The following is a 10,763-nucleotide window of genomic DNA, read 5'->3' on the forward strand; positions in this document are numbered from 1 at the left end:
TCGCTATCACCCAGGTGGTGAAGGACCTGGAGGCCCCTGACCAGGTCATCGCCTGTGGCCAGGACCAGGTCCAACAGGGCATTTCCTCTGGTGGGACTGTGCACCTCCTGAATTAAGTGGAGGTCCTGTATCTTGGCCAGGAACCTCCTGGAACAATCCGACCTGGCTGACTGTTCCTCCCAGCAGATGTCTGGGTAATTTAAATCACCCATGACAACTACATCCCTTGCCTTAAGTGCAAAAAAATTTAATCAGGGAAAGATTTTAAAATTTAATCAGGGAAAGATTTTAAAATGCTATAAAGGAAATACGAGAGTTTTGTGGACAGCATATCTCTGTAGATAAAGCGTCAGGCAGCTTTTAGAATATATATTAATGTGGGTTTTAAACGTCTGTATAAATATGTAATTTCATATTCATATTAACATTCAACTGAATAGAAAAAGATTTTAAAAGAACTATGAAAAAGGGAAAAAGACAGAGAGACTGAATGAAAAGTATGCAAGGAAAACTAGCTTTAAAGGTGTGTCAGTTCTCAGTTTGGACAGAGTAAACGGGAAGAGAGACTTTTAGGATAACTAAGAAATGTTCTACATGCTGCATACCCCAAGAGCATTTTAACGATTGTTTTGTCTCCCCAGGGTGGCGCTTTCTACTTCTTAGAGCACGTGGCTGCAGATCATTCAAGCTGGAGCTATTTTTGGCAGCAAGTCCTCTATCCAACCTGGAAGCTTGTGTTTAGCGGATGCTGCCTGATGAGAGAGCCGTGGAAAGAGATAGAAAAGGCCAAGTTTTCAGAAGTAAAGTTACGGCACATAAGTGTGCCCTTATGGTGTGCTCCTCTTAAGGCTCATGTAATCGGATATGCTGTGAAATAATTCTCTGTATGGTTTAAAATTTGAATTGGTTTGCTTCTGTGGAAAGCATATAATTAATCTGGCAATCAGGACTCGTAGTAGAGATGATCTCTTTTCTTAGACCAACGAGATTGTTGCAAAAAATTTATTTAATTGCAAGCTTTCAGGCACAAACACCCTTCATCAGGCATTGGAGAAAAGATTGTACAAGTTCTCCTGGGTAGAAATGGAAGTTCATAGTTCATAGGATTTCACAGAGGAATCAATAGATGGAAAACTCCTCTGGGCAGTCATATGTGCTCACTTATGTCATTCATTTGCTTACTTATGTAATCAACTGTCACCTCTTAAAAAAACAGCACGAGATGCAGTAACCTCATGATCTGAATCCAAACATGACTCTACTTACTTTAAATCCCCCGTACAGAAATGAAATGAGAAATGCTCCCATTATCTAGACACCTTAAGCTAGAAATAAACATGTCACAAAAGAAAAAACAGACATGCTTTTCAGCTGAAATACCGGGACTCCCACTTTTACAGGTGTTAAATCCAGTCACCATGCACCAATAATACTGGGAAACCAGGCTTTGCCTCTGCTAAACTTCTTATGAAGAAGGTTGCATCATTGCAGAGACTCCACTTACAGAGGTGTGCCTACGCTGGCTTTCCTACCTTGTCTTGTCTAAACCTGGGGAGAAGAAGGTTGAATTACAAAAGCAAAGGCACTAGCCGAGAATGAATGGTGCTTCCGCAGGTGCTACCATGACGGAGTCTGGCTTGCAGGAGAACGGGCAGCATCCAAGAAAAGCCATGATCGTTTCTTAAGCAACCAGGGACACACAAGCCCAATGGTGGATCTTCACTCTGCCACGTTCACTTACCAGCTAGTTGAGTTAGCCACAAGAAGGGAGCTGCGAGCGTGGCAAGAATCAGCCTTCGGGCTCTCTCAGGGGCGTTTTCCGGCTCCTTGCTTCCTGTCCCCATGCTCTGCTTCTCCCCGCAGCAGGGACCAGCTTGGCCCTAAGAACAGGCAACTGTCCTCGGCTCGATCACGAACATCTGCCCATGGGCCCTTTCCCTTCGTTCGCCACCAGCTGCCCTTCACCTGGCGACGGCCTGGCCCCACTTGGGCTCTCTTGTGGCGCTCGGAGGTGGCTGTCGCGCTCGCGGCTCCACCACTCCTGCTGGGCTGGTGCCGCCCTCCAGGATGCGGGGAAGGCCCTGGGCCACGCAGCAAACAAACGCCCGCAGTGTAGTCAATGGCTGCATCACTGTGACAGGGCCCTGGGGTGGGGGAGATTTAGTTACAGTACTGTGGGGGGGGGTGGAAATGATTTTGTAACGGGTGTGCGTGTGTGTCTGAGCTTGTGACAGGACTACGAGGGGTATGTGTGAGATGTTGTGAGGGTACCACAGGCAGGGTGTGCATGTGCGTGTGTGATTTTGTGATGGTGTTGCACAAATGCGGTTTGTTTCCTTCGAGGCGCGCAGAGATCACAGACACACAAACATCAGCCGGCACAAAAGGATGTATTTGTTTGCAAACAAGGTCAGAGTGGGGCATTGATGCCCAAATCAGCTTCTGACAAACTAATTGTGTTTGCAAGCGGAATTTATCTTCTCTCTCCTGGGCACGTGTGCAGAAACAGGAACTCTTACAGCCTACTTCCGTTTCATACAAGCATACATGTAGTTACATCATTACATACATCGCATGTGTAGTATAATTAGCTACTTAAGTATGTGGGGCGGAGAGATGAATATGCAACAGTTCATTAAGCATGCCCAGAAACTACAACAGTTCGCCAAAAGTTCATACCCCAAGGCCACAGTCAATTGAATTCCAGCTTCTGTAATCAGCATGAGAAAGACTAAGGCGGGTGACGGGGAGAGAGTGTAATCAGCATGAGAAAGACTAAGGCGGGTGACGGGGAGAGAGAAAGGAGCCTTGGACAGTATTTCTTTCTTATCAAGAGTAAGATGCAGGCTGTGCATTTCTAACAATATTCCATTTCTAACAATAGTACTATGGGGCAGGGGTGATTTGTGACAAGACTATGAGGGTGTGCGTGCCTGAGGTTTTGTGAGAGTACCATGGGCAGGGTATGTATGTGTGTGATTTTGCGATGGTACTACGGGGGGCTGTGATTTTGCGAGAGGACTATGAGGGTGCGCATGTGAGATGTTGTGAGGGTACCATGGGCAGCGTGTGTGTATGTGTAATTCGTGACCGTACTATGGGGTAGGTGTGATGTGTGACGGGACGATGAGGTGTGGTGACACCTTGTCCCGGCACCACGGGGCGGGCGCGCACAACCCGCCAACCGCCCCGAGACCCGACGAAAGCGAGGCAGCGGGCCGGATGACGTCAGAAACGGCCGCTGGAGAACAGGCGCTCGCTCGCGCCAGCCCCGCCGAGTCACATGGTTCACACCTCGCGCCAGCGCCCGCCCGCCATTTTGCGCCTCGAAGCAGGATGCGGCCGGGCCTCGGCGCCGCCCCGGTGCTGGGGCTGCTGCTGCTGCAGACGGGCGCCGGCGTCCTGGCGCTGTGGACGGCCAGGCTGGGTAAGCTGGCTGCACCATGGCGCGGGCCGTTATTGCCGCACTGCGCCTGCGCACTTCCCTTCCCCCCCCCCGCACATCTTCCATGAGACCCCGCGGGCAGGGGGCGGCCGCTTGGTAACGCTGCGCTTCCCCGGGCAGAGTGCGGGGAGCAGCCGCTCGTGGACCAGCTGTCGGGGCCGCGGATCGTGGGCGGCCGGGACGCGCCGCTGGGAGCCTGGCCCTGGCAAGTCAGCCTGCAGGTCTTGCGGCCCGGCCTGGGATTCCGGCACCTGTGCGGCGGGGCGCTGGTGGCTGAGCGCGCCGTGCTGAGCGCCGCGCACTGCGCGCGGGACCAGCGGTGGGTGTCGGGCAGGCCGCGGGCCTCGCGCTCCTCCACCCCCGAGCACGCCCTGGGGACGGGGTGGGCAGAAATGGCCCTCTCCCCCCTGCCCCGGGAGCCCAGCACCTCGCTAGGGCTCTGCTCTGTGCACAGGGGTTTGGTGCAGATGTGGTGTCTCTTATCAGGTATCCCCCGACCCAGGCAAGGCACCTAAAGTGGCCCTGCATCGCGGAGGGTCGCACCCCTTTGCGGACAGGACTCCCTACAGTCACCCCATCCTTCACTTCCCCGGGATCATCTCGGCTGTGTGCTGCAGGACAGGCCAGGATGGAGAACAGCGGTTCCCGACCCCCAATCTTGTGGGCTCAGAAGCTGTGCTTACCTAGGGGAAAATACCGCAAACACCACAGCGGCTTCCTAGTTGCACCCAGGGAAGACCGCTTTGCTAGCAGGGGATTGGACCCGTGTCGGTCATGCCTAGTTAACCTTGGCTTTACACCTGCTTTATGGAAATGGGAGACTCCTCCCTGGCTTTCGCTCTCGGCCACAGGAGCGTAAAACTCATGAACATCTAAACCCCAAGTCTCCAGGCTTGGGCCTGCACATAGGATGCCCGCCAAATGATTTGGAAACATCTGAAGCCTCAGGTGGAAGATGTTTGCTGGTAGAAGGGCCACTTACAGTTCTTGAATAATTCACAGATTTGGAATGGATTTGGCTTGGGACATGAAAAACTTTCCTTAAAAAAAAGAAAATTATGGAAATGGAAGACTTTCCTAAGTTGGCTGAAGGCAAGCAAACTCAAGGGCATCCAAACCCCAAGCCTCCAGGCTTGGGCCTGCATGTAGGATGCCTGCCAAAAGATTTGGAAGTATCTGTAGCCCCAGGCTACAATGTTTGGGGTGGAGGATACTTGCCAGTAGTTGGGCTTCATGTGGTTCTTCAGTGATTGAAAGAATCTGGAACTGATCTGGCTGATTTGACCTGGGACATGAAAAATTGTCCTTTTAAAAAAAAAAAAAAAAATCTTTTATTAAGTACCCAAGCTGTAGCCATATTGGTCTAGAAGCAAAACTCGTAGCAGAGATGATACCTTTTCTAAGACCAATTAGATATTTCCAACATTTTTAAGAAGTTGTGGGTTTTGGGGTTTTTTTGTTGTTGCAAATATCTAGTTGGTCTAATAAAAGATATCAAAACTTGTGGCAGAGGTGATATCTTTTATTAGACCAGCCAGATAGTTGAAAAAACGGTTCTTTGCAAGCTTTTGTGCACAAGCATTCTTCTTCAAGTGTAGGAAGAGTCGGCTGGTGTTTGTTTCCACCCAAGACTACACAAACTTCACCAGACTTTCTCTACACCTGAGGAAAGGTGCCTGAAAGCTTACAAAGAGCCATTTTTCCAACTATTTACCCGGTCTAATAAAAAGATATTGCATCTACCCAAAGAATCTTGTCTATGTCCTTAGACCTACACAGCTACAATCAATACCTGCTCTGTAGTCGCTCTCACTGCAGGTAGCAAAAGGATTGATTGCAAACACTGCAGACTTTAGTTTTAGCTCTAATCCCAGCAACTTTCTCATCTTCATTCTGCTATGTTTTGTAAGACTTTTATTCAACAAAAATCAACAATTTGGGGCTAAACTGTCACCTTTTACAGGATAGTAATAGCACCCTCCAAAGAGAGTTATTAACAACATCCATGGCTACAGCCTATAGTAGTTTTCTCCTTTGTCTTTTTTTTTTAATGTTTGCACATTGACAGTAGTTCATGCAATGACATCTTTGTCCTCATGCTCCCGTGGCCATGTATTGACATAATCACGAACCCAAGTATATTAAACAGTATCAGGACCTCACTGAACTCCAGGATTCTCATCTTGTGACTTTTGGTGTATTAACTACTGGTCTGTTTAGTTTTATTTTGGCAAGCAGTGGTATTATTAAACAATGGTTACAGTCAAAAGATACATCTGTGCTTCATACTCTGGACAATTTTGCAGATTACCCTTTCTCCATAATAGACCAAAGACATAACATTTTGACCAACTTGCATTGACATCAAATAATAGTTTAGTTCTCCCACTGACTTCAGTGGAAATTAAATCAGCCTCTAAAGGACTTTGGTCCTATTGCTGTGTTTAATGAAAAAGCAAGCCAATATTTGTTCGGTTACTTGACCCAACTGAGTGCTTAGTTTGGTCATCCCCTTAATATTACTTGTAAATTTGTGCCAAATATTTACTGTGGGATTTTAATATCAAGCATAAAGTTGATGAAATAATAACACATTTTTTTAATTACACAATCAAGTAATTAATTTACTTTAGTTGTGAAAAAAAATCAATTCTCTTCTAGGGACCCAAGCCGGTGGAGGGCTGTGATTGGTATAAATAACCTTTTTAAACCTGAGAGACATACTGTGAAAAGCAGTGTTGATGAGATCACTATCCATCCAGAATACAAGAAGGAGACTTTTGAAAATGACATTGCATTATTTAAACTAGATAAATCTTTAGGCTACAGTGACTATATTCAGCCCATCTGCTTACCCTTTGCTCACTTTCATGTAAATATTGACAACCGCACACAGTGCTTCATAACTGGTTGGGGCAGTATTTCTGAGAAAGGTAAATATCTGTTGTTTTTAATTGCTTCTTTTTTCTTTTTGCTAATAAGAAGTGATGAGAGAAATCTGCTTCAGGTTATGGCAGTTTATTATCAGTGAAATTATCAATTCAAAGAACATGATTTAATTGTGAGCTTAAAAAGGTACTGTTTTCAAATAATCTTTTTGGTATTTCTTTCTTAGATGCTGTTATCAGCCACATTTGTTTTTGTTGGCTTTATCACTAAGAAAATCTTCCTCTTAATTACAGAAATTATAACGGTCCTTTTCCTCCTCCTCTGTTCACATTAAAAAAAGAGGCTATGACAAAGTATCAAAGTTTTATTGCTTGGATAGCATTAGGATTGGGTGCGACTTTTTGAGGTAAAGTTGAAATTAAAAAAAAGCTTTTATAACTGTGCATTTGAGAACTCTTAGAGGTATCAGCTCTGTTTACCATAAAAGTTGGCTACTTAACATTGCACTTCTACGCTAAAAAGGACTCTAACATATGTGAAGATAGTAAACATGGAACTTCACAAAGATTGTCTTAATTTACAAATAAATAGATGATTTTTTTTCCCCCCACCGAGTCAAGTCTAGTTTGATATCCTCAGGGCCCTGCCACATTTTCAAACTAAAGCTGGGTAGAAACCAGCTCTAAACTTGTTACACATTTTCAAGCACTCACTTTGTAGCTGGTTAGCTCTTTACATGTGGAGAGAGATTTTTATGGTGGGACAATTACTTTGTGTGTCCCATCTAAATTTAATTGTGCAGTTGGCCAGTTAATTTTGTAATATATGTAATATGTAGCAGGGGCCTTAATCACCTGTAAATGTTTATGGAAGCCAAATTCTGCTCTCAATTATATCCCTGGAAAGCAATCTAGGGTTTCACAGGTGCAGCTAAGGGCAGAACATGGCTCGTATTCTTTATTCAGGGGATAATTGGCAAGAAGAGAAAACTGCTTTACCGAAGTTTGCAGTTAGAAAAAGGTTCTTACTGAAAAACAGCAAGACTGTAAGACTCCTTCAGCTATTTATCGTCATAAACCCATGGTGGGATAGCTGGTCTGCACAGGACGCTCCTACACAAATTGCAGTGGACACAGCGCAACATTTAGTCACTTCCATGGTGGAAGGGAAGGAGATCCAAGGACAGCTAGGATCAGATGTGCTGACGACACCCCCCCCCCCCGGCTTGGAAATGTTAAGTTAAATACTATCATCATGCAAGCTTCTTCAGTCAAAAAGGCAGAAGTGTAAAATAAGCCTTCCCTCCTGGTCATATACCTACTTGTTTGCAAGCTTAACTTTAGACACAGTATTAATCTGATTAAATTCACTGCTCCTACTCACATTCTTAAAGTTAAGCAGGCATCTGAGTGTTTGCAGGCTTGAGGACGAAGTAAAGCTCAAAAGCAGAAAAGAAATGTGCATAGAAATGTTGGACTGAGTAACGAACATGTTCTGGCTTCGACATATTTTATGTTCCCTTACAGGTGAAAGCACACGTATATTACAAGAAGCTGAAGTATATATTATTCCTTCAGATATTTGTAATGGTTTTGATTGGTATGCAGGGATGATTACTGCAAATATGCTTTGTGCTGGTGATGAATCAGGAGGTATAGATAGTTGTCAGGTAAGATGCATTTTCTACTTCTAAAGGCAGTAGCCAAGCCAAGAGGTTATTAATGCAGGGACATTACTGGGCACATGCCAGCAATCACACCCATCAAAGCCTGAGTGCAGGTGAGGCACATGCTGAGGGCTGTTCTTAGCCACTTGGTCTGATTTTTTTCAGTACTGGGTGCACACAGCCTGCTCCACAGCAGTGCTCCTTGGCAGCATGCAGGGGGAGTGGAGAATCTCCAAGAAATAATGTAGTCTTCCAACCACATCAGTTTTAGCAAATGCATGCTTGCCTTGGCCATCCACGTGTCCAGGATATAATTTTTGTTTTGCTATCAAAATATATACATTACTGAAGTGATTAAAATTTATTTTTTCTTCATTCTGAAATTGGGGAGGGTCTTTTTGTTTTGTTTTCCTTTTCAGGGAGACAGCGGTGGACCTTTAGCATGCTATGATCCTTCTGCCAGCAAATACTACCTGACAGGGATTACAAGTTTTGGGTTTGGCTGTGGCCGGCCTAGGCTTCCTGGAATCTATGTGCGTATGTCTCAGTATGACAGATGGGTAAACACTCATGTTTTGCTGGGCAGCAAATCTACAGCTATGAGGATTTCACTGACCTTGAACTTTGTGTGTGTGGGGTGGATATTACTACAGACTGTGTGAAGAGCATGCTATTATTTCAGTGTAACAGAGGTTTCAGTATTTTCTCAAATTTCTACTTGAACGTTGTCCAGTGGGGCAACTACTCATGTTTTTTTTATGAATAACTATCATTAACAAATGTGGATAAATGCTTTTTTCTGTATTAGCACAAGGTGTTTTATCTATCCAGTCCACATACGTACATGACCTATAATGAAGCCTTTTACTCCTTTTGAATTGATACTAATCATTGTGTATCATAAGTAAGTGAAGCAAAGCGTAAACAGTAGAGAGAGATTTTATAGAGTTATATTAGCATATTCTGTGGGCTTCACCTTTTAAAAATGTGAAAGCCAGTCTATTATAAAGCTATGTATTATGTTGATAAGTAGGCATAAAACAGCAGGTTTTGTCAAAGTAAAGCAGAAAACTATTATTTTGGCCAAATCACAAAATGCATTCCATTCAAGGCTTGAAGGGACACAGTCAACTATATTTCACTCTGTATTATTGTACCATTTGTGTTATTGTATTATTACAATATCTTAGCATCTAGAAAATAAAATGCATTTCACACCAAGATAAGTCCTGATTTAGTTTTGTCTGTAGATAAAATTCCCAAACATGCCAGTAAATTCATACTTTATGGGAATGTAGTTGCATAGAAATTATTTAGGAAGGAACATTCCCTTCTTTTCAGGTAAATACACTTACCATATTTATTTAAAAGTGTGTGTGATTTTTACAATCCATTCCTGCCCATCACTGAGTTCAGCACAAATAAAAGGAGAAATGAACAATAATCTTTCTACTATAAAATGAAACTGACCATATAAATAATAAACTGGAATCAGAAATAATTATGGGGTTTTTTAACCCCAATCTCTTTTCAGCTCTAGTAATCAGGTGTGGTACAGCATTTACAGGCAAAAAAGGGATTTTTAAATTAGCTCCCTCTGCTGGATTACTAACAGCAAAGCATAGCGTATTTTGTAATTGTAGGTAATGGCAAAGATTAATTTAAAACTGACAGCCCCTCCCTCCAGAAGCCACAAAAATCCAAACACAGATAGTCAGAATATAGTAGAAATTCCTCAGTAAATTATCTTAATTTTAAGGGTATTTTGAACCTGGGACAACAGATTCCTTTTAACTAGCAATCCATTTTGATTCAATAAACAACGAACATTAACATTTTATTTTGGGGTCTTTATTACTGAGGTCAAAAGTTGCAGCCACCTATATTTCAACAAATATTTACAATTCATATAAAGTATGTACTTGTGTTTGGAGAGAAATGGAGCAATGGTATTCAGTGTTTATTTACATTACCTTCTGGATACAGTTTTGTAACTATTACCACTTATATATATAAAGAAAATTGTATGCATGTTGCCAAGTAACTTCCTCCTGACCAAAAAAACACTTGTAAGAACAAGCCAGGACGATTGCTTCTTACTTCCATAATAATAATTTTAAAAAAGGCCTAAGCTTCTGCTTCTTAAAACATTACCACATCAACAGGATAGTAACTGATTAACGTATTTCTCAATAGCAGCTAGGCAAGATTCTTTGGGTAAATGTGGTATCTTTTATTAGACCAACTAAGTAGTTGGAATAGTTGTTCTTTGCAATTTTCTGGGCATAGGCACCCTTCTTCAGAAGATATCACATCTACCCAAAGAACCTTGTCTGCTTATGTCCTTAAACCAATATGACCAACCAACAAACAGCCCTCTCACTCAGTGCAGCCATCAGTTCAGCTTAGTGGTGAAGTGAAGCTAGAATCAGCTGCTAATACAACCTTGAAACTTATCAGCTTTAAAAAAAAAAATGTCATAAAGGGATCTTTACAAAAAACAACAGAAGGACAGCAAACAGTCAGGATTCAAATACCAGCCAGGAGGACTACTGAGCTTGGTAAAGCATTAATTCTGATAGTCAAACTCTGCTTACAGATGGACACCTGTTTCCTTTTCAAGTTAATGAACGTTTTGTGCACCTCCAAAGGCAGAGTTTGCCAGAAGGATGCTGAATGCCTTCTGAAAAATGCTCATTATCCTTATACTCCTATTGACCCTAAAGGAAGCATAAGGCAGTTTGCACCTCTTAGGATAGGTTC

At 43.4% G+C, this 10,763-nt stretch overlaps 2 protein-coding genes across 2 annotated transcripts in view; both read left to right on the forward strand.

The window, feature by feature from the left end:
• Window positions 1-949, forward strand: part of LOC109324437 (methyltransferase-like protein 7A) — a 3,508-nt gene extending 2,559 nt beyond the window's left edge. The window contains exon 2 of the mRNA XM_019556435.1: window positions 642-949. Within this exon, the coding sequence (XP_019411980.1) occupies window positions 642-878 (237 nt within the window). The 3' untranslated portion in view covers window positions 879-949. The remainder of the gene's footprint in view (window positions 1-641) is intronic.
• A 2,177-nt stretch (window positions 950-3,126) lies between these two features.
• Window positions 3,127-10,464, forward strand: TMPRSS12 (transmembrane protease, serine 12). The gene is made up of 5 exons (XM_019556394.1): window positions 3,127-3,427; window positions 3,515-3,764; window positions 6,107-6,378; window positions 7,861-8,003; window positions 8,420-10,464. The coding sequence occupies exons 1-5, from the start codon at window positions 3,127-3,129 to the stop codon at window positions 8,660-8,662; spliced, it is 1,209 nt and encodes a 402-aa protein (XP_019411939.1). The 3' UTR covers window positions 8,663-10,464.
• The last annotated feature ends 299 nt before the right edge of the window (window positions 10,465-10,763 follow it).

The sequence above is a fragment of the Crocodylus porosus genome, unplaced genomic scaffold (genome assembly GCF_001723895.1).
Source record: "Crocodylus porosus isolate Cpor-Errol unplaced genomic scaffold, CroPor_comp1, whole genome shotgun sequence".
Lineage (NCBI taxonomy): Eukaryota > Metazoa > Chordata > Crocodylia > Crocodylidae > Crocodylus > Crocodylus porosus.

Excerpts from the sequence above, each read along its gene's own strand:
- TMPRSS12 (XM_019556394.1), top strand. The coding sequence starts at position 3,127 with ATGAGGTGTGGTGACACCTTGTCCCGGCACCACGGGGCGGGCGCGCAC. Across the intron at positions 3,765-6,106 it reads CACTGCGCGCGGGACCAGCG|GGACCCAAGCCGGTGGAGGG; the intron begins GTGGGTGTCGGG and ends ATTCTCTTCTAG. Across the intron at positions 8,004-8,419 it reads GAGGTATAGATAGTTGTCAG|GGAGACAGCGGTGGACCTTT; the intron begins GTAAGATGCATT and ends TTTCCTTTTCAG.